Source organism: Carettochelys insculpta, chromosome 27 (genome assembly GCF_033958435.1).
Source record: "Carettochelys insculpta isolate YL-2023 chromosome 27, ASM3395843v1, whole genome shotgun sequence".
Taxonomy (NCBI): Eukaryota; Metazoa; Chordata; order Testudines; family Carettochelyidae; genus Carettochelys; species Carettochelys insculpta.
In genome coordinates this window covers 7,145,543-7,171,269 of record NC_134163.1, presented here as the reverse complement: position 1 = coordinate 7,171,269, position 25,727 = coordinate 7,145,543, and the positions used below count along the sequence as shown (strand labels likewise).

The 25,727-nt window shown below is 55.4% G+C and overlaps 1 protein-coding gene across 1 annotated transcript; it reads left to right on the top strand.

Annotated features, from left to right (window-relative positions):
* Nucleotides 1-10,985: 10,985 nt before the first annotated feature.
* Nucleotides 10,986-23,322, top strand: MATK (megakaryocyte-associated tyrosine kinase). Its single transcript, XM_074977929.1, has 12 exons — nt 10,986-11,008; nt 14,472-14,670; nt 15,448-15,563; nt 16,063-16,282; nt 17,494-17,587; nt 17,884-17,949; nt 18,289-18,388; nt 20,166-20,250; nt 21,175-21,248; nt 21,685-21,880; nt 22,537-22,623; nt 22,989-23,322. Exons 1-12 carry the CDS (start codon nt 10,986-10,988, stop codon nt 23,175-23,177), a joined length of 1,449 nt encoding a protein of 482 aa, XP_074834030.1. The 3' UTR covers nt 23,178-23,322.
* The last annotated feature ends 2,405 nt before the right edge of the window (nt 23,323-25,727 follow it).

The following is a 25,727-nucleotide window of genomic DNA, read 5'->3' as shown; positions in this document are numbered from 1 at the left end:
GTGCACATAAGGTTCAAGGAGCTGCACTCACTGGGATAAATAGCAAAGCGCTCCCTTTTCTGCCTCTTGGGAATGAGCTGTCCTTTGTCAGTCCTGTGCTTGTGCTCAGGTGACCTACTGAGCCCTGCATGGTTGGTAGGGGTGAGGGGAACGTGCATTCAAAGGTGTGGGTGCAGTTTGCTGTTTGGGTTTCTTGCATTTTGTCAACATAGATGCCAGCCCTTCCGCTCCTGTGCACGCAACTCCTCTGGTTCTTTGAGCTCTGCAGGAGCAGCTTTTTGCACTCGTGCAAACCACCACAAAGCAGCACACACCGCCCTGACTTTTGTATGGAGACTGATTTTCCAGCATGCTTGTACCAGTGGGGAGGGAGGTCAGGAGCAGGAGAACGCAAGCCTAGCACGTTTTGATGTCCCCTGGATCATGTCAGAGACTCTCAATTGCACAGGCTGAGGCAATCGAAACTGGGCTGAAATGGATTGGCAGTGTCCGGGGCAGTGAATGGCTTCCAGTTACTTTAGCTCAGACGGGGGGTGACTGCCAGTCACGAGGAGCATCGGACAGAGGGTTATGATCTGCCTGGTTCTTCAATTATTTGTCCATGTGGATTCCACTTGTACGGTGCATGAGTCTCAGCAGTGGGGCCCACACTTCCTGTCAGGTCTTTCCCGCAGCTTAGGAGTAGCAGGGGACCACAATGACTGGCCAGTAAACTGGGTGATGACTTATGTAAATGAGCTCAGTAGAGTATTTACATAATCAAAACTGCCACCATTTGGTAGCAGACCCCTCTCTGACAAGCAGCAACTGCAGTGAGCCAGGCTCAGTAGCTGCACTGGGTGGGTTGGGAATCCAGCCCTCTGCCTTGTTCTTTTGTCACTTGGGATTGCTAGGGCTGAATAGCAACCAACTTTCTCCAGTATGATGGTCAGTCACCCGTCTGTGCTCCAGAAGAAGCTCTGGTATGGACCAAACGTAACCACCTGCAGGTAGACTCGAACCTGTGGAGCTTAATGCAGGCTTCTCCAGTTAGCACTAAAAGCCAGCTGCCACTCAGGTGACTGTAGAGGAGGCTTGTTCTCTGGAAGTGGACTAGCTGTCACTACATGGCACAGTGAACCACACCCACACCTGGGTTACACCTGCAGCTGCTGCTGGCCCTAAGCATCAGAGTACCTTGTCACAGCCTTAGAGGAAGGGATTAGAGACCTGTACAGCCAGCTACTCTAACCCCCTCCCAGTGCCGGACTGATCACTCCTGCCTAAACCAAAACTGCTTTCCTTTGGTAGCTAGGAGCCAGTTCAAAGCGTCGTCGTCATCTCCCTGTGTGTCAAGCTTCAGCACTTTCTCAGTCTTGTAGCAAGAGCTGCAGTTCAGATCTTCTGCCTGTTGCCTCTGGCTCGGCAGAGCAACATTCAACATCTGAGCTTTGCTCATGCCTCTGCCAGACAAGCTTCTGAACAGAGGAGGGGTAAGAGAATGCAGGATGCAATGGCCAGATCCCACAAGGCAGGCGGTTTTGGTTAGATGTGATCAGCCTCCTGGGTGGTTTGTGTGCCTCATTCACTAAGCAGGCTTTGTTCCTGCTGCTTGTCTTCCTTCACCTTTGACTGTGGTAACTGGCTCCCTTCCTTGACCATGACTTTCATCAGCATCGTCAACACCCATGGGCTCAGCACCCGTTGATATCCGATGCCTCCCTCACTATTTCCTTCCATCTTTCCCTGTCCAGTGTGGTGTGACTTAGCTTCTGTAGACGAGCTCCGCACCAATCTAATATAACTACCCATTTTCTGTGGGGTCTGTCTGCCTCTCCTATTCGAACCGTCCATTGTGCCAAATACCAGGGTCTTGACTGTCCGCTCATTGTTCATTCTTTGATATGCCTGAATAGCTGCAGCTTCCGTCCTATAACCTGCAGTAGGTTCTCTTCCAGCCGTATCTTCCTATATAATTCCTCATTGGTGTCCTTCTGCATCCATCCTATTCTCAGGATCTTTCTCTAACAGCTCCTCTCGAACGTCAATATCCTTTTCTTCAAATTTTTCATATTCACCCATGTCTCTCATCCCCACAACATGCTGCTGAATACACGTTTTCAAGATTCTCTGCTTTGTTTCTAAGCTAATTGCTTTGCTTTTCCAGCTCTTATCCATCACCTTCAAACTCACTTTTGCTTTTATTATTCTAGTCGTGATTTTCTTCTTACAATCTAGGTCATAAGTTGTGTTGCTCCCCAGATACAGGAACTTCTCTGTGTTCTCTAGTTTGATCCCGTCTACAATGATCACCCTTCGTATTTCCTTATCTCCAAATACCACTGTCTTCATTTTATCGATCTTCATAATCAGTCTGTTCTGCTTCCCTTCCTCATTTAGCACCTGACTTGGGTTTGATTTTATTTTGGAAGGCGAATGAAAAAAAATTGCTCTCTACTGAAGGCCTGTGTGGGAAAAAGAACATCAGAAGAATGTAAGAGTGATGTTATAGGGTCAGGTCAATGGCTCATCTAGCCCGCTATCCTGTCTTCCCCAGCGTCTGGTGCCAGAGGCTTCAGAGAGATTGAACAGGGCCACTGAAATGGTTACCTCAGTCCCAGCTTCAGGCAGTTGAACGTTCAGGGACATGGGACTGTGTCTCTGACCATCTTGGCTAATAGCCATGGATGGACCTGTCCTCCAGGAACTTTCCTTTTTGAACCCACTTATACCTGTGGCTGTCACAACATCTTCTCACAATGAGTGCCCCTGATTGCGGTTAGTGTAAAGTACATCATTTTGGATTTTTTTAAACCTTCTGGCTGTTAATTTTGTTGGGTGAGCCTTAGTTGTCATGTTCTGGAAAGGGATAAATAACATTTTCTTTCATATTCACTGTTTCTATCCCATTTATGATTTTATAAACCTCTACTCCCCCTCCTTACTTGTCTCTTTTACAAGGTGACCAACATTATTAATCTCACCTCATATGGAAGTTCTTTCACCCCCACAATCATTTTTGTTGCTGTCTCTGTACTTTTTCAATTCTAAGATATCTCTCTTTGAGCTGAGGGTGACCAGAACTGCACAGAGTATCCAAGATGTGGCCATAGCAGGGATTTATATAATGGCATTATGGTATTTTCTACCATATAGACAGCTTGCCGACCTGAAACAAATCCTTTGCAGCCATTACAAATCACAAACCAGTGACTCTAGGCCTGGAACCAGCCCCTGCAACAGTCCTCGCTGCCAACTCTGCTTACATATCTACACCAGTGACATCATCACAGGACCTAACATCAACTATATCATCAGGGGCTCCTTTACCTCCACATCTACTAATATAATATATGCCATCATGTGCCAGCAATGCCCCACTGCAATTTACATTGGCCAAACTGGACAGTCTCTATGTAAAAGAATAAATGGACACATATCAGACATCAGAAACGATAATGGACAGAAGCCTGTGGGGGAACACTTCAATCTCCCTGGACACTCAGTGGCAGATTTAAGGGTGACAGTCCAGAAACAAAGAAATTTCAAAAATGAAATGGAGAGAACTCTCTGAGCTGCAATTCATTTGCAAATTTGACTCCATTAACCAAGGATTAAACAGAGACTGGGAGTGGCGCGCAGCTTACAAAACCAGCTTCTCTGTCCTGTGAGTTAATATCTCCCCATTAGACTCTGACAAAGGCTCACATCCCCCATCTGATCTAACTTATTTTTTCCTCATTTGATACGTACTATTGATACTGGGCCATTGCCACCTTGCTGAACAGACTTTGTCAGCTCTGGCCCTCCCTTTTACTGGGACCCCACTCTTTAAATGCCCCTCTGAAACTACCCCCCCCACTCATGCATCTGATGAAGTGGGTCTTTGCCCACGAAAGCTTATGCTCCAAAATATCTGTTAGTCTATAAGGTGCCACAAGACTTCTTCTTGTTCTTGAAGCTACAGACTAACACAGCTCCCTCTCTGATAATGATATTTTCTGTCGTCTTATCCATCCCTCCCCTAATGATTCCCAACATTGTTAGCTTTTTGACTGCTGCTACATACTGAGGAAATGTTTTCAAGACAAATAGCCCTGGTGACTTCAAGATCTTCCTTGTGTGGGTGGTAACTGCTAATTTAGACTCCATAATTTTGATGCAGATCGTTTTTTCCCAATGTGCGTTACTTTGCGTTTATCAACACGGGATATCATCTGCCATGGTCCAGGCGCCTGGTTCAGAACGATCCCCTTTTAGCTCTTCACAGCCAGCTTTGGTAATCTTGGGTAATATTGTATCATCTACAGCCTTTGCTCCTCACTGTTTACCACTTTTTTCAGGTAATTATGTAGGTGTTGAACAGCACTAGTCCCAATACAGCTCTTTGGGGAACACCACTATCTACCTTTTATTAGGTGTGCTTTTATAAACCAACCTTTATTCCCACCCTTCGCTTCCTGTGTTGTAACTAGGTCCTTGCCCAAGGGCTGCACGTCCATTCCACCTCTTCTCAGCCCTGCTCCTTCCCACTCCCACCCAGCACCTCCTGCCCACTGTCAAACAGTTGGCCAAAGAGCAGCTGGTGCTGGGCGCTGACATATGTCCAGACCATGCCTGGAGGTAGCGTCTGTGGCATATGTACTAAGCGCCACTGTGGTGCAGGTGCCTGGGGTTTGGTTCATTCTGTGCGGCTCTGCACTGAATGGTTGGTCTCTGCTGCCCTGGCTGTGACTGGCTCCTGGGATGCTTTGGAATCTGCCGGTCTGACTGTTACCTCCATGTCTCCTTGCTCCTCTTTGCAACAACCCTACCCAGGCCCTGCTGCTTCCCAGCCAGGGTACTGCTATTGAAGCTGTGTGAGGCCTGTATGCCAGAGCACCGCCTGTATCCCAGCGGAGCCATGGCATTTGGCAAGGATCGCTGGCAGCACATGATGATATGAGAGCTTCTGTCTCAAGCTCCCTGCTACACATCTAGGGCCTTCTGGTTTCCTCTCACTCCCACCAGCCACGGTGCTCGTTAAGACAGATGCTGCTGGAGGGTGGAGGATAATGGTTGATGCTGCTGAGCATGGTGGGTGATGCAGCTTTGCCCCTTTCCCTCCTGCTGGTCCACCCATGCACTAGCCAGAGGCTGTTAGCAGCCAAGTGCCGGTTCAGGGACTCTGGTGAAAGGAGTTTGGCTCTACCTCATGCCCATGCTAGAAGCAAGGTGGTCACGTCCCCAAATGCTCCCCATCCATGGGCGTGCTGCTAGCAGCCTGAGCAGAGTGGCCAAAGGAAAACTCTCTGGCTGTGCTCCCAGCCCTTCTGCTCCTGGGGCTTGTTCATTAATGAGGTGTAAAACAGGAGTTGGCTCAGTGTTGACTCACACCACCATAGCTACAATGCTAATACATGCCGGGGCCTAGCAACTCAGAGCCCCAGCAACATTGGGCCCGGCAGTTCCTGGCTTTGGCACCTCTGGGACTGGCATATCAGTTATGAATATTAAAAAAAAAAAAAATGCTTGAGTCCCAACACATCTTTCCTTACAAACTGAGCCCTGAATTGCTTGCACTGTGGCTGCTACTCAGTGTGGATCAGGCGAAATGGTTTGGACTACCTCAAGGTAAACTAGGTCAAGGTAAAATCTGGGTTCCTGTCTCAGCTAACGGGTTTCAATTACAACTGCCTTGTCATTACTAGGACCTTAGCATGTGGGCGCTAACATGGGTTCAAAATGCACTTTCCTTCTGGCATGGGAGTGGCCATCATGTTTTAGATGGTGTGAGTTAACATGCTTGAAGATAAGGTGGCCAGCTGGCTTTAAGCTCATGTGGTAGACTGTATGATTTTAGCCCCTTAGGTCAAAGGTTCATTCCCTTCTGCTGACCACTTGGGTCTATTAACCTGACATCAGGGTTTCCCATACTATGTTCCACAGAACACTGGACTTCCATGCGATGTGACTGTGTGTTCCGTAAAAAAAAATGTTGATGCTGGTGATATATTTCCTTCTCGAGTATTAAATGTGAAATTAGTAACAGAGAGGGAGCCGTGCTAGTCTATACACTATCAAAACAAAAAGCAGTCAAGGAGCACTTTAAAGACTAGCAAAATAATTTATTAGGTGAGCTTTCGTGGGACAGACCCACTTCTGTGGGTCTGTCCCACGATAGCTCACCTAATAAATTATTTTGCTAGTCTTTAAAGTGCTCCTTGACTGCTTTTTGTTTTTAAATGTGAAATGGTGTGTTTCAAAAATACTAAGGTATTTGAATAACATTTAGATTTCAGGCACATTAATATTTAAAAGGCATCCATAATAGTACAGTTATGCGGTTCATGCTGAAAAAATCAATTCAGATTGTTTCAATATGAGTTGTGTTCAAAGAAATCACATGATGCTGCACGGGATCTGAGGATCCAACTCTCAGCGTTGTTCCTAATATTAAGCAGATTTGTGATCAAAAGATGCAATCACACTCTTCCTGTTAAAACAAAAAAAACCTGTCAAATGCCACTTATTTTTATTTTCCATACAAGTTGACTCTCTCTAATCAGGAACTCTTGTCCAGCAACATCCGTAATCTGGCCTGATTTTAGTTAGCCGGACAACTACTTATCATTGGGCTGGCCAAGTTTCCCATGGTCCCATAAAGTTTGTTTATGGCCACTCAACGTGGCTTTCAGTGTTCTGTGCTGTTACTTAGCTCTAATTTACCTGTCTTCTAAGAGCCCAGTAAGCAGTGGAAGTGTTGGTCAGGCGCAGACAATATTGACCTCCTGTGGTCCAGCAAATTCTCTCATTCGGCACCAGTCAGGTCCTGAGGATGCTGGAGAAGAGAGGCTCACCCTGTAGTGTTCTGTAAAAATAACAAATTTTATAAAGACACAAAATTTAAAAATATTTTCCAGACCTAATTTGTTCTTTTTGCATTTCTTTTGCATTAAAATGTTTTCATTTTAAGCTTAAAGAAAGGCCACTCCTCTTTTGAACAATATTGTCCTTTCTATTTCTGTACCAAAGAACACCACTAACTGTCAGGCTTTCAGCTGATACACTGATGTTTTGTTTTGGGTTTGTAGTTCATTTTTAATTTTCATATTTAATTATAGGGTTGCTAATCACCCTCCTAGCAGAAGGACGTTAGTTGTTCATTCAGATGATTTTCTCTTGTTTTTTGCTGTTTGTAAAATAAAAAACATCAAAAAAAACCTTATTCTTTTAAATCAGTTTTTTGGTATGAAACCCTCCACCCGCCCCCTTTGCTCCCCCCTACCACCATATGTGGTTTGTCAGAATATTCCAAGCCAAGAAGTGGTTTGTGGCCAAATTAGTTTGGGAAACTGCTGCACACTATCAAATTGAAGATAAAGTGATGCTTACTCACTGCAGCTGGTCCCCATGCCAGGGCTTGGATAGACTGGGGGAGCAGAGAGATACACCTACCTATCTCATAGAGCTGGAAGGGACCTTCAGAGGTCATTGAATCCAACCCCCTGCCCTCACAGCAGCACCTATCACCATCCCTGACAGATATTTTCTTTAAATCTGTTTGCCCCAGATCCCTAAATGGCCCCCTCGAAGGTTGAGCTCACAACGCTGGGTTTAGCAGGCTAATGCTCAAGCTGCCCTGCTGTTGTCCATGTGGGCCTAGCTCTGGGAAGGAAGGCGACTCGCTCTCCTCATTTGCCCACCCTGTGTTTTTTGCAGAAACTCAAATGAACTAACATTAGTCACTAAGGCAGAAGCAGTAGCAGCAAACTCCAGGCTTGTCTCTGCCAACTATTGCCTCTGAAATGAACAAATTTCCACCTGGTTTTTATTTTTAGCACTGAAACCTCTTCAGTCATCTGGTGCTGTTGCTGGTTGTCTTGGAGAGGGTGACAGGAAAGTGTTAGTCGGGCTGGTGCAATAAAGGTTCCAATGCTCACTATTACAAAGATACCCCCTCGGTCTGCTACTTGTGGTGCCCAGAAGTGACCATGATTCACACCACAAAAGGGGAAGCGAATGAGCTGTTATCTCTGCTGCAAGAGTGTTTCTTTAAACAAACTAAAAGAGAGCCCCAGTTTGCTTGGCTGATGAAATGAAGCTATTTTTAGTCCCCTATCTCCACCCACAGCCTGGCCCCCTGGAACTGAGAAAGGGCCGGAGTTGTCACTTTAAGGTGCTGGTGTGTTTAGCCAAAGAGGGAAGCAGGACCTCACTTCTTTACTCTCTTCCAGATGTGCAGCACAGGTTTGGATTTGGACAGAGCTAGGAATGTTTCAGAGGTGATCTTCAAGAGAAGAACAAATTAGGACTGTTTCCTGACCCTGCCTTTTTGGTTCTTCATACAGCAGGCCTGGAAAAGTGTGCCAGCGATGAGGTGTCCGTTACGGGCTGGATTTCAGTACTAGCAATATCAGAACGGTCCCCCCTGTTTGTGCTGGAAAGCTCTTGGGAGAACTTTCTCAGTTCTTCATTCAAGTGGTTGTGGAGCCCACTGGTTTTTTTACCAGAGGGAATTTTCCTCCCAAGTGTGTTTCAGGCATTGGAGTTCGCATGGCACTAATGCGAGCACAGACTGTGGACAAAAATCTTTTCCCCTCCATCCATCAGGACACAGTGAGTTCAGTGAGTCTTCTGGGACAAAAGCCAGCTCTGAATTTCTAATGTGAAAAGCTTTTTAGCCTTTCTTTACAGGGCAGACAAAGGTAAGAATGGCACAAGCTCAAGTCCCACAATCATTGGGGTTGTTCTTAAAGCCCCGGTTCCTGGAGTCATGTGACTATGTGAGAATGTCAGCTTACATTTTTTTTCTTTTTTTAAGAATGTTCCTACTTCTTATAGAGTTATAGACTCCTAGGGCTGGAAGGGACCTAAGGAGGTTATCGAGTCCAGCCCCCTGCTTCAAGCAGGATCAACGCCAACTAAATCATCCCAGCCAGGACTATGTCAAGCCAGGACTTAAAAACCTCTAGGGATGGAGATTCCACCACCCCTCTAGGTAACACATTCCAGTGCTTCACCACCTCCTGGTCAAATAGTTTTTCTTAATACCCAACCTACACCTCCCCTTCTGTAACTTCAGACCATTGCTCCTTGTTCTGCCATCTGACACCACTGGGAACAGCTTCTCACCATCCTCTTTAGAGCCCCCTTTCAGGAAGTTGAAGGCTGCTATTAAATCACCCCTCACTCTTCTCTTCTGCAAACTAAATAAGACCAAATCCCTGAGCTTCTCCTCATAGGTCATGTGCTCCAGCCCCCTAATCATTTTCATTGCCCTCCTCTGGACCCGCTCCAACGCATCCACAGCCTTTTTGCACTTGTGACTGTGGAGAAAAGCTTGTAAGTTTCAGAAAGGTGAAGGGAAGAACTCAGTTTATTTTGTCAAAATTTCATGACCCTGGACATTAATCTGCTGTGTGGGAGGGGCTGAGCCATTTGCATTCCTGTCCTGCTGCTGCAGATGGTCAGGCACCAAGGTAGTGTTAGCAGTGTTCTCCAGAGCTGTGACTGTTGGAGTTAATACGCCATTGAAATGTGTGAGGCAGTTCCTCCCTCTGTCTGACAGTTTCAGGCTCTCGTCAGATGTCCCTGCGTCATGGCCTGAGTGCAAATCTGTTCTTCACTGCTCTGAGGGATTACACTTTTGCTTGTTTAAAGCTGATATTCTGATATCATCATGTGACTCCAGGAGCGCCAGCCACCGGAATCAGGAATAATACCATGGAAGTCAAATGAGTTACACTGGGTTTACAAACTGGATATTTCTGTAGACAGCTCCAAGGGGCTGGAAGACGAAGCTGGACAAATTCAGGTTAGAAATAAGGCACCAACTTTTTGACGGTGAGGCTGATTAATCAGTTGAACAAGTTGCCTAGGGAAGTGGTGGGTTCTTTGTCACTTGGCGTCTTAAAATCAAAGAGACACACACTAGCTCAACCACGAGATGGAGGCTGGCCACACTAGGGGACATTATCTGACTTGTGATAGACAGGAGGTCAGATGATCATAATGCTCACTTCTAGATTTCCCAGCCTTACAGCGGCAGCCTATGAGGCCAGCTTAACCTCAGAAAAAGGAGAAGGAGGGTGTCTGCTCCATCCTCGCTGACTTCCCCACTCTGCCAGGGTTCAGAGAACAGCTGATAAGTCCTGAATCATTTTCTCTGTATTGCAGTTCTGTGGCAGTGATGCTTCTTGTCTGGTGGCAATTTCCTCTTGTTTGGGTGGCGGGGTCGTGGCTTGTCTTACGGCCACATACTAAGCCTGGATGATCCCATTTAAAAATAAACGACCTGCCTTGACCATTGCATGGGCGGAAAGTGAATGTTCAGGCAAAGGCTGCATCCAACAGCCCCGGACACGGGCCCCACAAGAGCACTTGGTTACAGCTGACAGCTCGGCCAAAAATACCTTTTGCCTGACCTGCTTGGACACAGGGCTTCCCACAGGCCAGCTGGCAGAGTGCCAGCAAGGTGCCACCTTGAGCCAGGAGCCTTGTTTGCATCCAACAAAACTCCCAGACGTGTTTTAAAGCTTTGTGGTTATTTGCCATCTCCAAAGCTGGAGGAAACGATCCACCGTGCCCTGCCAGCCACCAAGGTGTGAGCCCCAGTTCCTCCAGCCACCTGAAGCATCCAGTGTCTAATTTCTGCCCCCACACCACCTCCTCGCTGAAATTTGCTGGTTTTAGGCTGCTCCGCTTGGACCCCAACTCTATGGCCTTTAACCAGGCTCATCTGCCCCCCCCCCAGCATTCTACCAGGGCACTTACTGCCTTTCTCTCCTGCTCCCTCTGTCATCAGGGTAACGCCGCACAGCCACAGTCCAGGTGCCGTACTACCCTCCCATGTGGGCACTGCCACCTGCCCCCAGTGGTGCAGGCCTGGCTGCCAATGGCTGCAGCTAGCAAGTGGTCCATGGAGTTTTGCTCTATTGAAAGGACTAGGAGAGCATTAGACAGGGACTGAGGGAAAACAAAGCTGCAAATACCAGCCAATATTGACAATATAGTCAGTTAGCTCCATGGCACAGATGGACAAGCAGGGGTAAGTGACTTTCCCAAGGCCAACGAGGGAGTCTGTGGCAGAACGAGGGTTTGACCACCCCTCCCCCCCCCGAGACCTACTTAGTGCATTAGCCACAGGGCTCACTTTAAAAGAGGGAAAGGTGCTGTAGAAATATGCCACTCAAGAGCCCTGGACTCCTGGCGCTGTCATACTCCATGGGGAGATTTAACTGGCCTACAATGGTGAAAGACCATTGGCCTCAGCCCCACACACTTCAGCAGCCTTTCTCCTGCCAACTGGCGACCGATGCAGTATGGGGAAAGGGTGGCAGGAAGCGTTGCTATTTACCCTGCGCATCCCACAGAAACCAGTCAAAAAGGGACCCTACAGTGTGGGTCTCCAGCAAGTCATCTCCCTACGCTGGCCTGTGTCAGCCAACTGGGGCTTGCAGGCTCAGCTTGCAAGGCCGTTTCACTGCTTTGTAGAAAGCTGGGCTCAGCCAGCCACCCAGGCTCTAGGACCCTGAGAGTCAAGAGGCCCCAAGTGGAAAATGTGGTTTCATCAGGAACTTTCTGCTTCACCTCCTGGAGCTGCAATTGCATTTTCCCTGCACACCCTGGTCCTCTGACTCCACAGGCAGGGCCATGAGTACTTGGGATGTCTGTCAGCCACCAAGCGGAGCCCAAGGAGAACAGGGTCTGATCCTGCAGAATGCTGCAAAGCTGGCGACCCCACTCCTGAGGTGAGGGCGGCGGACCTGAGGCTGTTGGTCCCGAGCGTTTGTCAATGCTTATGAGAACCAGCAAGGCGATTCAAGTAGAATCTGCTTTAGGGGGAGGAGTAAGCATTGTCCCCATTTTACAGATGGCAAATCAAGGCATAGTGGGGTGGGGAGCGACATGCCCAATGCAAGAGGCACTGTCACTGGCAGAACTGGGTGAGAACTCCTGAAAAGCTGGGCTTGGACTGCTGCCCACTTTGGCTAGGCCCTAGCTTCTCATCGCTGGGCCCAACACACCCACCTCACCGGGCACTGACAGCTCCAAGCCTTCGTGTCACTACTTTCCTTCAGTGGGCAAACGTGTAGGCCCGGCCCGGCCCAGCGAAGGGCTGTGGGCAGGCAGGAACAGAGAGCGGCCTGTACTGGCAGTCAGGAGCCCTGCACCCCTGTCTGCCCAACCAACACAGCTCTCAGCAGCCGCAGGGCCCGTGACCAGTTACTCCTCTTGGGCCAGGAGGCGGGGAAGATGCATTGGCTCCACAGGCGTCGCCCAGAACTGACCTGCCCAGCAACGAGCGTCAGTGCGAAAAGGGGAAGAGTGAGCAAGCTGGAGGAGTGGGGCAGGGCCCAGCAGTTGTAGGGGTCACTTCTGGTTTTCTTTCAGCCGCCCCCGGGCAGTGCCACCTCACCCTCCTTCCTCCGAAGCCTGGGATGGGTCCCTGGGTGGGGAGGGCCAGAGTTTGGCGGTGGCATTGGCTGGCTGGTCCTCACCTCCCAGTGCCTGTCGGAGGAATTTTGCCCCGGGACTAATTCACAACGACCTTGTTGAGGATGGGGGGGGCATCACCCCACCCCGCAGCATGGGCCTGTGGGTGGCTGTGTGGGCATCTCACTTGTTGCTGGGCCCTTGCAGGAGCCTCGGGCACTGGGGCACCTCAGCCCTGCCTGTGTGCTGCCTGTGGCACTGAGCGGTGTGTTGCCCAGCAGCTGTAACACTGCAGTCTCGTCTCTGTCGTTGGGTGGGTGCGCAGGGCTGGGTGGGGTCTGTGATCTTCAGGAAGTCAGGCTGGAGGGTAGGGAGGTCCCTCGGCACTTAAACACTAGCACCTGGTGGTTAGAGGCTGGCAAGTCCTGGCACGTCGCCTCTGAGCCAGGCTGCCAGCAAGCAGGTGCTCTGGTGGGGACAGCGTAAGGACTCCTGGAGCCCAGCCCTGGTTCTGCCACCTACTTGCAGGGTGACTGGGGCAGACAGCTGCAGGGAGGGGCAGTTCCCAAGTGCCCAGGCCTGCTGCTCTCCGCTGGCCTCCGCGAGACCTCACCCTGCATCCTCAGTGGGAGAAGAAATGGGCCAGAGCCCCTCTATTGTCTCTGGTTGGGGAGCCAGGCTGCTATTGCCTTGGGGGGGGGCTGGGGGGGGGTTGGGGATCACCGGCCAGAAGGACTTGTAGCCAGGGCTGAAAGGGCTGTGTGTGAGGGCAGCTGGGCAGTCTGCCAGGCTCACCTTGGGCCAGATAATCGCTGGTCACCGTGATCAGCTATTCCTACAACCAACCCAGCCGCCTGGTGTTGAGTCAGGTGCTGGCTCACAGTTGCCACTATAACGTCTTCAGCTCAGCCCTGCCAAGAGTGACACCCCCCCGACCCCCCTGCGTTCAGACATTCGCAGGCGGCTGTGGTGCTGAGACGGGAAAACGCCTTTCTAGTAATGGCTGTGCCTCAGTGCATGTGTCTGCACAGCAAAGGGTCCTTGAGCTCTTCCAACCCACGCGACACGGAGTGCCAGCCCAGGCTCGAGGCAGCTGTTGCTGGGGTGGAGCCCAGCATTCCTTCCAGTGTTTGCAAAACACTTTCTCTTTAAACAAGCAAAGCCCGAGGGAGTGGAGGTAGGGTCAGGCCCCGGGGCCCGTACTTCTCTGTAGCGCGGCCGTAACCAATGGCTGTTCCCTCTCCCCAGGTAATTGCTGCAGCTCACCAGCAAAGGAGCCCTCGCAGCCCTCGCTGCACTGATGACCCAGGCCCCATGTCGGCGGTAAGTGGCACAGGCTGTTCCAATCCCTGCAGGGCCCTGCCCGGGCAGCACACACCCCCAGGGAGCAGCTGACTTTCGCCTGCCTGGGAGGCTGGAATTTCAGAGCGGGCGGGTGTGCTGCATCTGAGCCCCAGCGGCTGGGTGCTGCACAGCCCTCGCTGCCTGGGGAGCACGGCTGCAGGGGGGGCACATTGCGCAGGCACCAATAGTCCCTGAATGTGCAACACACCAACGTGAAATTCCTGAAACTCCCCTTCCCCAGGCGCTCTCCCCTTCTGCCTTCGCTCGCTTGCTGCCCTAGGACTGGGCTGTCCCTGGGCTCCTCTCCAGATCCAGGGGGCCAGCGCCCCACTCTATGGGACCCTCAGTGTCCGGATCTGATCTGGTCTCTCGTGCTCTGAGGCATAAACCCTCTGTGATCTGCCTGGGGCCAGCTAGGAAGAACCTTCCCCCACGGGCAGATTCTCACTCCCTTGTGGGGCTGTGTCCCTTCTCCTGCAGCAGTAGGTGCTGTGGGAGGTGATCCTGTCTGCCTAGCTAACCTACCAGAGCTGCAAGCCCCTCTGCCATTGCTTGGCCAGAACCTGTGGCCCAGCAGTGCCTGGCATTGCAGCCCAGAGGCTGTCAGGTCCAGGTGGGACACCCCTTGCCGCTTGTACCCCACCGTCACAGCATGGAGGTGCCCATCTTACCCTGGCAGTCCTCCCGGGGTTCAGACAGTCCTCAGGCTCCCCCCTTGCTTGGACCTGCAGGGGCAGCAGTCTTGTGTCTAGCTGCTGGGAAAGGGGTCCCCCAGCCGGTTGGCCCTGGAGCTCACGCTGTCACCTGCTGCCGCAGAAACGCTGGTTGCCGGGGACACAGTGCATCGCCAAGCATGACCATGCCAAGCCCAAAGCCCACGAGCTGGCCTTCCGCAAGGGCGACATCGTCACCATCGTCGAGGTCTCCGAGGTGAGCCAGGCGGGCAGCTCCAGCATCTGGGCGGCAGAGCCCAGAAAGCAGCCCAAAGGGCCACGTTGCAGGACATGCCACTGGTCCCTGGGGGAGGGCTGCTCCCAATGGCAGAGGGAGCAAAAGCCCCTGCCTCCCTCTAGGGGGGCTTTGGGGGCTGGCCCTGCCCCCCAGGAGGTGTGTGCAGCCCCAACCACTTGGGCCCTCGGGAGCTACTGTAACCCCTGCAGCTGAGCATGGGCCACCAAGCCAGCAGACTCTAATTAACCTAGACTGGTGGGACCCCACGTTGTCTCTCCCTTCCGTGTCCCCCCCCGCCCCCCGCACTTCCTCCACCCTCACCCCCCACTGTCTCACAGCAGCAGTGAGAACCTGCCAGGGGAGGGAGCTGGGGCTGGGCTAGTGGAGTTGCCTCCATGTGCCTTTTATCCTGGGAGTAAGACGCTGGCCCCCAAAATGCCAGCGGCATCCAGAGCCCACCATGTTCCCTTGGTTCATGCAAAGCGCAGTTGCTGGTGGAACCCCTCACCCGCGGGTCTTGTGATGCCCCAGACTGCAGTAAGGCTCAGCAAAGAGCCAGATAAATGGCTGGAGGACAGGTGCACCAGTGGGTACTGGCCAGGCTGGGCAGGTGACACAGGAGGGATCCCCGGATGGTTGCCTGTGCGGTTCATCCTCTGGACCACCTGGCCCTGGCCACTGCCAGAAGACAGGAAGCTGGGCTAGCTGGGCCTTTGGTCTGACCCAGTGTCTCAGGTTCTTATGTCTCCCCTGCAGCAGAAAGGCTGGTACCGAGCGAAACACAATGACACCGGCGAGGAGGGGCTGCTTTCGGCCAGCTCGGTGCGGGAGCGTGAGGCCATCCGTGTCGACCCCAAACTCAGCCTGATGCCGTGAGTGCAGCCAGGCTGCTGGGTGCGGGGCTCTTGCATTAGGAAACAGCTTGATGCCCCTTCCTGCCCACAGCCACCCAGACCGCTGGGGCGTTAACGCCACACCAGGGCTTGGCTCAGGTGGCAGCTAGTAAGGGGAGGAGCCAGTGGCTGATGGAGGGGGAGTGTGAATCTGGGACGTGTGCGGGTCACGGAAGGGGCCATTCCCCACTCTGTAGTCAGGCGCGTGAATGCTCAGGTACCTTGGGGAGGCCTCCAAAGGGAGGATGGGTACATACATGGGCCTCCCCTGGAGTGCCCCCCTGCCAGAGGGTGGGGGAGGGTGGTTGGATGGAGCTAGTGCACCAGCTCCATGGCCCTTCACTGACTGCCCAAGTTCGGACTGGCAGGGAGGGCTCCCTCTGGGCTGCTTGAGCAGGAAGAGCTCTGCAGAGCTGGGGCCTTTCCCCGGCTTCTGCTGCGCGTTGCCGCTCAGGCGCCCTCTGATCCTGCCCCGCAGCTGGTTCCACGGGAAGATCTCCGGTGTGGAGGCCGTGCAGGCGCTGCAGCCTCCCGAGGATGGGCTCTTCCTGGTGCGCGAGTCCATCCGGCACCCCGGGGACTACGTGCTGTGCGTCAGCTTTGGCAAGGAGGTCATCCACTACCGGGTCGTCTACCAGGAGAACCGGCTGAGCATCGATGCCTCCATCAGCTTCTACAACCTCATCGACATGATTGAGGTCAGCGGCAGGCCAGCCCAGGGCCCCCCCGGGCAGCGGGTGCAGGCACAGCTCCATGCATCTCCATTCGGCAATGCAACTGACCAGAACAAAAGCATCAGGTCCCACAGCCCCTGAGCCCCTGGGCGCAGCTTCATGGCTCAGGAAGAACACAGCCCGCCTGCCCCTGCGCTCAGCAATCTCCCTCCCACGCCATCGGGCTGCTCTCAGCCACAAGTGAGCCACCCACACGATGCGTCGGCCGAAACCGCAGGAGCTAAATATAGAGCCGCTGCTCAAAACTGAAAGCCGGTGGAAGGAAGTGGGGTGTGCTGTTTGTAACCGTCACCCCCCCCCCGGCCTTCCTGCGTCACCTTCCACCCCGGGCAACTCACACCCAGTCCAGGGGCTAAGCTCTGCCCTGAGGAGCAGGGGTACACTTGTATCCCCATGGAACAGACAGGCAAACTGAGGCACAGTGGGAGTGGCCTACACCTGGGTGCCCAGTGAATGGGCCACAGAGCTGGGAATGGAGCCCAGGAGTCCTGAGTGCCCGTTTTGAGCCCTGCCAGGAGCCTGGGAGGTGGGATTCCATTCCACCTACGCCCAGCCCCACAGGGCAGCCGGGGACCGATCCCCATTGACAGGAAGATCCAGCCACTTGCTCCAGAACACCAGTGGCTGAGCCAGGGACCAAACCCAGGTCTCCTGCATCCCTGTTCATCAGGCTGCTGTTCCTGCTCTGCGTCAGATGGCTTGGGAGGGACTGGCACTCGCCTTTGGGACCAGGGGGAGTGGCAGCGCATTCCTGGGTAGGGGAGAGACAGGGCTAGGAGGGGAGCTGTCCTGTCTGTTACAGCCCCCCCGGCTGGCCACTCGGTAAGGAACTTCTCCAGTTCCCTTTCGCCATCACTGGGGGCTGCTGCACAGCCACAGACAGACAGACAGACAGGCACACACGCAATGCGTCCACAATGCCCACGGCAGGACCAGGCGGGAGCAACTCTGACCCCTCTCCAGCAGCGCACAGAGGGTGGCAGAATCCTTCCAGGGCAGGCTGGGACCCCCTGTGCCGCTCGTTCTTCTTTCCCTGGTGGGACTTAGCAGCTGCTCCCAGTGACTAACGCACGCTGGGCCAGTCAGGCTGACAGAACACTGCGATGCTGGGGGGCGGTGGGTGCCCTGGGAAGCAGCTGGGAGCCCAGTGACACAGTCACGCTCTTTGTCTGCAGCACTATATGAAGGACCAGGGAGCCATCTGCACCAAGCTGGTAAAACCCAAGCTGAAGCCCGGGGCGAAGTCTGCTGAGGAGGAGCTGGCCAAGGGTACGAAGGGTCTGGCTGCAAACTCCAGGGCTGGGGGCAAGGGAGAGGGGAACGAGGGCACATGACTAGGGCTTGCGGGGAGGAAGAAACCTCCGGGTCCCATATACGCGTGGGATAGACCTGGGAGCCCCAGCCAGGGGAGTCCCTTGTGAGCTGGGTGGAGCTCGTGGGGTGTGAAATTGGCACTCTGTTCATGGCGTGGGAAGCCTCAGCAGGCCAATGGGCATCAGGCCTGCCAGAGGTGGGGAAGGCCTGGCCCTGCCCCTGGTAACCAGCCAGTCTCCTCTCCCTTGCAGCTGGCTGGTTACTGAACCTGCAGCACCTCACGCTGGGAGACAAGATCGGGGAAGGAGAATTTGGAGGTGAGTGCTGGGGTTGGTTAAGGGAGTGGGCGGAGCCTGAGGTGCCATGAGCTCCACCCACCCCGGGTGCGGCTCAAGCCCTGGGGATCCAGCCAGAGGGACAGCCCTGGAGGTTGAGTCCCTCTGGTTAGACCTGAGCAGGTGCAGCCAGGCAGAGCCCGGCGCGTACCCCGGGCCCCATCATGGTGGCAGCCCTGGGGGGGACCTTGGTGTTATGTCCCCCGCCCTTTCCTCCAGATGTGGCCGAGCCAGCTCCGGGCTGGGCCCTTCCCTCCCTGGGCACTGCTGCCGGGCTGGGGCCACCCTCGGCGCCTGACCCCCTCTCTGCCTACCCTACAGCCGTCCTGCGGGGAGAATACATGGGGCAGAAAGTAGCTGTGAAGAACATCAAGTGCGACGTCACCGCCCAGGCCTTTCTCGCTGAGACGGCCGCCATGACGTGAGTGAGCCACCAGCGGGGTGCAGCAGCTTTCCCAGGGGCCCGCGAGCCTGGAGGGGCTGAGCAGCCTGCCAGGGGGCTGTGTGCGCCGGATGACAGATGCTGGCTGGGAGAGTTGCCCAGTGCTAGCTCTGAGCCCTGGGGCCACGCTGGCAGAAGTCCCTCTTGGCAGCACGGCTGTGGCAGGGCAGCCTTTCTAGTGGGGCTGGCGGCTCCACGGTTTGGCCAGCGTGCGCGATACCTGCACCGGGCGCGCTTTGCTCCTAGCACCATGCACCTCAGCCTGCCCTCCTGCATCCCCAGCGGGGCCCTGGGCACCTGCCCTGTTTGCCATACCCTAGCACTGGCCCTGCATTGCAGCCCCCTGAGCCTGCCCCACAGCCCCGGGGGGTCGTGACACACACTCTGAGCTGACACCCGGCCTGGAAGACCTCTGGGCACCCCCGGGGGTGAACTGGGCCGTTTCTGTTCACTTTTCGCTATGTAGGAAGAGAGGGTGGGAGGTTTCCTGGGCCCCGGTGTCCTGTGACTTAACAATTGCGTGTGTGTTTCCCTCAATGACACCTTGAGTGTGAAAAACACTCGCCCACAAAGAGCAAGGCCCTGGGAGCCCCAGGACTGCAGCTGCAGCGTGCTGCCAAATTCCTCCTGCAGTGCTGAATTCCTCCCCACAGTGCTGAATTCCTCCCCGCAGTGCGAATTTCCCCCCTCGCAGTGCCAAATTTCCCCCCCCATAGTGCCCAATTCTCCCCGCAGTGCTCAATTCCTCCCCGCAATGCGAATTTCCCCCCTCGCAGTGCGAATTTCCCCCCTCGCAGTGCCAAATTTCCCCCCCGTAGTGCTGAATTCTTCCCACAGTGCTGAATTCCTCCAGCAGTGCAAATTTCCCCCCCACAGTGCCAAATTTCACCCCCGCAGTGCCAAATTTCCCCCCTGCAGTGCGGAATTCCTCCAGCAGTGCTGAATTCCCCCCGCAGTGCTGAATTCCACCCCCCCGCAGTGCCGAATTCCTCCCACAGTGCCAAATTCCCCCTGGCAGTACTGAATTCCTCCAGCAGTGCTGAATTGCCCCCGCAGTTTCGAATTCCTCCAGCAGTGCCAAATTCCTCCAGCAGTGCCAAATTCCCCCTGCAGCGCCCAATTTCGCCTGCGGTGCCAAATTCCCCCCGCAGTGCTGAATCCCCGCCCCCCGCAGTGCCGAATTCCTCCAGCAGTGTGAATTTCCCCCCCCCAGTGCCAAATTTCCCCCCCACAGTGCCGAATTCCTCCCGCAGTGCCAAATTCCCCCTGGCAGTTCTGAATTCCTCCAGCAGTGCCAAATTCCTCCCACAGCAGCAAATTCCCCCTGCATTGCCCAATTTCGCCTGCGGTGCCGAATTCCCCAGAGTGCAGAATAAGGCGCCAGCAGCTCACTTCTATGTTGTGCATGTCCCCCTGTATACTTGTGTTCCCCTCCATCACAAGGCCGGGGTTAGTCATGTGTGTGTGTCCCCATGTCCTCCTCTGTCCCTTGCAGCCTATGCGCGTGGCCCCTCCCTCTCAGGCAGGGGCTATGTGTGTGTGTGTGGGGGGGGGTTTGGGAAGGGGTTCCCTGGGCCCCCTCCCCTTCAGCAGGGGCTCTTTGTGTTCCCTCCCTCCCTTGGGTGTGCACGGGGGGGGGGTCCCCCGGGTCCCCTCGCTGGCCTCAGCATGAGTGCCACACCCGGAGGCAGAGCCCCCCCTCCCCTGGCCCTAAGACAGGCAGCTCCCTGACATGGCCGTCCATTCCCTCCCCCAGGAAGGTCCGTCACAAAAACCTGGTGCGGCTGCTGGGCGTGATCCTGCACAACGGCCTTTACCTCGTCATGGAGTTCATGAGCAAGGTGAGAGCACTAGACCCACCTTGCCCTGCTGCCTCCAAGCAACCCGAGGGCCTTGCCCGGCCCGCTGCCCTCGGGACACCTCTCCAGCCCCTCGCTCCAGGCAGGCAGGGGTGAGGTCTGGCCTGGGGAGCCCTTCCCAGCTGGGGCGCAGGTTCAGCCGAGGCTAGAAACTCGGGGGAGGTGGTGGGGCCCAGCAGGGCCGTCCTTAGGATTTGCAGGGCCCTACCCAGTTCTATTACACTGGTGCCCTGTGCCCGCCAGCAGCTGGGTTGGGGTGAGTTTCAGGGATGTGATTCTCTACATTTCCACTGAGGAAATATTTTTAAAGCAAGTTTTAAAGTCAGGGCCTGTTGACGAAGGTCCTGGACTCGATGGGCTCCGGAGGTCCCTCCCAGCCCTAGAATTTGATGACTCTATGGTAAATTCGGGAACCCGCTGCATGCAGCTGAGGTCCGCAAATGCCCATTAAACGGCCCTTTTGCAGGTCCAGTGTCTGTCGGTCGCTGTGGCAGCTGTTTCCCTCTTAAATTAACTAGATCCTCTCCAGAGCAAGCACAGCCACAGCTCAGGGATAGGACGAGGCAGGTGGGTGGACACTGAGACGCAGTGACGCCCCAGATTTTCAGGTGCCCTATGCAGCTGCATGTTATGTATATGGGTAAGGACATCCCTTGGTCTGGAGGTGGCCACTGTGGAATAGGCCCCACTGCAAACCCAAGCCTTGCAGAGAGGCCTGGGATGACTGGGCTGTGAGGACCACTCCCCAGCTCATGCAGAGGCCAGGGTGGGGGGCAGCACTCGCCAGGGTGTGGGGGCCAGACAGCAGGAGACTGGCCCTGCAGAACCTTTCCTTGTGCCTGAAGCCAGGAGCAATAGAGCTGGCCACCCCAGGGCTCTGACAGACCTTCCTCTCTCCTTGGACAGGGGAACCTGGTCACCTTCCTACGGACGAGGGGCCGATCGGTCCTGCAAGTAAAGCAGCTCATCCAGTTCTCTCTGTGAGTCCTTTGCCCCTGGGGGGGCGGCCTCAGAGCTCCAAAGAGGGGCTAGTTCTGCCTCTGTAGTCAGGAGAAGTCCTGTCTGGTGCCACCCTCAGCACAGGTGGCCTCTCTCCAGTGGGACCTATGGCACTTCCTACGGTTTTGCCCTTGGGAGGCAGGTTCAGCCATTCTCCCCATGTTGCACAGGTCCACGCAGTGAGGCAGTGGTGGAGCAGGCCCTGCCCATGAGCCTCAGTCCCCTGCACAGGCGCTGTCCTGGCTGCCGAGGGATGGAGCTCCCCAGCCAGCTGCACCTGAATCCTCCTATTCAGTGACAGGCTGACGGCCTCCCTGTGGTTCAGAGGTGGCAGTAAGGTCTGGCAGATGGGTGCTGAATACAGCTGATCCCTTTGGCCTCCACTCACCACTGCTCTCGGCTGCCCATACCCTGCAGGGACATCTCCCAGGGGATGGACTACCTGGAGTCCAAGAAGCTGGTGCACAGGGACCTCGCTGCCCGCAACATCCTGATCTCTGAGGAGAACGTGGCCAAAGTGAGTGACTTCGGCTTGGCCAAGGTGGATCTGACAGGCTCCGACACCACCAAGCTGCCCGTCAAGTGGACAGCGCCCGAGGCCCTGAAACACAATGTGAGTGAGGTGGGGGAGGGACTCGCAGGTCTCCTGCCCTTCGCAACAGCTTGGCAATCCCAGCTGAGCTCTGTCACCAGGCTGCGATGCCCATGTCTGACCCGGGCACAATAATGCACTTGGGTGGGGCCAGCACAGCCGCCTGTCTCCAAGCCAGGCCGTGCATTTCTGTGTCTCCACCCCCTGCCCCATGCTGCTCGCTGGATTCATCTCCCTGCCTCAAGGAGACCCCACGCAGCCACTCATCCTGTGGTGTGCAGAGAGGCCCCTGTGTGGCAACGCATCCTGGGATACCCTTGTACATGGAGAACAGCCCAGTGCAAGGCAGAGCTGCCACACCAATTCCATGCAGCCTAGGTCTGTGACGGGGGGACTCTGGCTGGGTTGCCCGCGGACTAGCTCTGCTCCAGGCCCTTGCGGAGCCAGCTGCGTCACACCTTGTTACGGACCTACACCTACTTACACGAGAGACAGGCCGAGGGGATTCTCTGCAAAGGCCAGGCCCATCCCCCACCGGCGGTCCTGCCACTCTCCCAGGACCAGCTAGGCTGTTCATCGGGTACGACTGCCCCCCCCCGCCTGCCCCGCTCCCTGGCCTGCATCGCCCGCCTTTGTGTATAGCTGCTGCAGCATCACCTCCCGCCTATTCCCTGCAGAAATTCTCCACCAAGTCAGACGTCTGGAGCTTCGGCATCCTCCTGTGGGAAGTGTTCTCCTATGGCCGGGCACCCTACCCCAAGATGGTGAGTTCACCTCCCCCTGGGGTGGGGCTGGCTGCCTCCTGGGGTAAGGCCTGGATGGCTCTAGGCTCCAGGCGGACCAGGACTCTCAGGTCTTGCTACGCCTCGGTGTGCGGGAAACATGGGAGCACTGTGGACCACTGTTGTGTGGGGCGTGGACATGGCCTGGGCAGCAGCATGGCTGTCTCACGGGGGGAGGCGGGCACTTGAGGGCAGGTGAGAGTGGGAGCACAGAGGCTGTAGTGCTGCTGACGCTGCTGCGGGTGGTGAGGGAGCGGCTCCTGGCGCAACTCTGCAGAAAAGCCCTTGGTGGCCACAGAAAGGGAGCTGGGAGCTCACAGCAGATCTCTCTCTCTCCCCCGCACAAGACCCTGAAGGAAGTGACGGAGATGGTGGAGAAAGGCTACCGGATGGAGGCCCCTGAGGAATGCCCACCCTCCCTCTATACCCTGATGAAGAGCTGCTGGGAGCTAGAGCCAGGGAAGCGGCCTGCCTTCAAGAAGCTCACTGAGAAGCTGCAGAAGGAGCTGAAGCACATAGGGGACAGTTATCCCTAGTGGTTCCTGCTCCTAGCCAGGGCCATGATGGTGCAGGGGCTGACAGACTCCATGCAACCACTGCTGGAGTTCCTGCCCTGGCTCACTCCCACCTGACACACCACAGCCTCACAACTGGGACCAAATGCTGCAGCACAGAGCACTACATGACTCACCAGCTGCCCAGGCTGCTCCACGGGGTCTGTGCTGCCTTGCCGGGCAATAAAAGTGGGGAAGGGACTTCCGGGTTGGGAACTTCTCTGACCCATTGCATCCAGTGAAGCAGACTGGTTCCACCAGGCCCCACTTTACCCTGGCGTGGCCCTGCCCCATGCACAGCTCACTGACAGAGTGTACGGGCCAGGAGTGGACTGACACTGGGGCCCACGCATGGAAGACAAACTGTCCCTGGAAGGTTCCGATTTCTTCAGGATGAGTCTGCTCAGGTGGACCCGTGGGTCAGAGGTTGGTTGCCACAGGCCCTCCCTCCCCTAGCCACAAATCAGGGCTGAGAGGAGCTGCTTCCTGGGGCTGGTGCTGGGCTGTGTGAGCCCTTTTCCCTCCAGCGCTAACCCTGGCCACCAGTGCAATGGCCAGGCAAGCTGCAGGGTGCAGGGCTGTGCTGGCGCTGGGGCGGGCGAGTACGGCTGGGGAGGAAATGCTGCTCCCTGGCGCTTGGCAGCTCGACCCAGGTCTCAGGATGCTCCAACTGAGGCACGTTTTCCAGTGTTTCCCTCTTGCCTGAGCGACTGAAGATGTGGCAGCGGCACAAACCGAGCAGAATCCCACTGGAATTATTCCCAACTGGCTCAGCGGCTTCATGGCCAGCAGAGAGGCCTGACTGGTGGTCAGGCTGGCTGTTGCCTCAGTTTGCCAAACTCTTGTAAATCAAGTCAACCCCCCACCCATTGACTTCCTAGCAACTCAGCCCCTGTTCCCTCCAGCCTGGGCCTCGTCGAGCTTCTGCCCCTTGCTACAGGCAGCGCCAGCCTGGCCGGGCCTGCCATCGCCAAGCCTTGCGTGGAAGGGCTGGGGACCCACAGGACAGCACCTGCTCTTTCTCTGTGCAAGTGGTGAAGAGGGCACTACATGGGACAGCGCCACACACTCTGGTGTGTGGGTTACGCAGGTCCCACAGCGCAATCCCCTCAGCCTCCAGGAGGCTGCACAGGGCAGGGAGGGGCATGAGGCATGGCAGAGGCAGGGCTGGTACTCGTCCCTTACCGGGTGCTGAGCCGCCCCCTGGACCCCACCATTCCCCTGCCCTGCACGGCTCCTCTGAACATCTGTTCTGTCAAACCTGCCTTGAGCCCCACACCCTCTGCCGCCAGATCCGAGCCCCAGTGGCCTGGCTGCCGCTCCGTGGGGCTGAGGTGCCCCAAGCCAGATGGCCCAGGTGCCTGGACCGATCATCAGCTTGGGGTCTCCAGGCCTGGGGCAGCTTGGTATCCATGGGGCGGGGGGTGGGGGGGTATTTGGGCTGTCAGGAAAGGTGCAGGCCTCTGCCCCACACAGCTACTCTCCTTCCCGCCTGATGGCTGCAGATCTGCTTCTAATGCCTTAATCCTGCTGTTATCCCTGCCAGCCTCGCCAGCCCTACGCCCCTGACTTTGCTGTCCCGTCCTGCTCTGGGAAGGTCAGCCCGGCAACTCGCAGTCCTGGGGTTTTGTGACCCGATGGCTGGCTGGGCTCACTTTGGCAGGAGGCGAGGAACTAGGCTGTGCTGTACCGGCCAGGTGGCCTTTGTGGAGCATGAGGCAAACCAGCTGTGGGTCCCGAGTGAGGCCACAAGGAGGTCTCACTCGGGACCCACTGGGAGGCCACAGGGAGGCTCCACTCATGCATCTAATGAAGCAGGTTTTTGTCCACGAAAGCTGATGCTCCAAAATATCTGTGAGGCTATAAGGTGCCGCAGGACTTCTGGTTGTTTCTGAAGATACAGATTAACTTGGCCACCTCTCTGGCACAGGGAGGCTGCGTCTGTCAGCATCTGGCATGACCTGGTTGGGCTCCAGTGGCCGTGCTGGGCTTGCTCTGTGTCTGGGGCTGGTGTCCCGATCGCATAAGAAGCACACGTGGGGGCTACAGAGGGTCAAGAGGAGGGAAGAGGTGAGGAGCGGAGTGAGAGAGGAAGAGGATAGGGGCAGGGACAGATGGCATGAGAGCAAGAAAGCTAGTGGGCCCCAGAGCAGGGAGAGGGCTCTGCAGAGACAGCAGCTGCTGAAGGAAGCAATGGGCCAAGTTCACTTCTGGGGCTTGTTCCTGGGGTTCCTCTGGCTCCCAGGAGAAGGGGGTGTCCCAGGCCAGGACACCCCGTGCTTGTGTCCCTGCTGAGTGGGGGCAGATATGGAGTCTTTGATAGCTGGTCCAACCAATGGGACGTTTGCAAGTAGAACCCTGGGGCTAAGAGTGGGCATTTCATGGCATCTAGTTCATTGCTTCCCATCTCGAGCTACAGGCGCTTCAGCAGCTGCCCTATTGCACCCAGCAGGGGCTGCATTTCTATGCTGGAAAAGCAACTCCGAGATTAGCCACCAAGGGCAAAGCTCGCCTGGCCCTGGACTCTGGCCC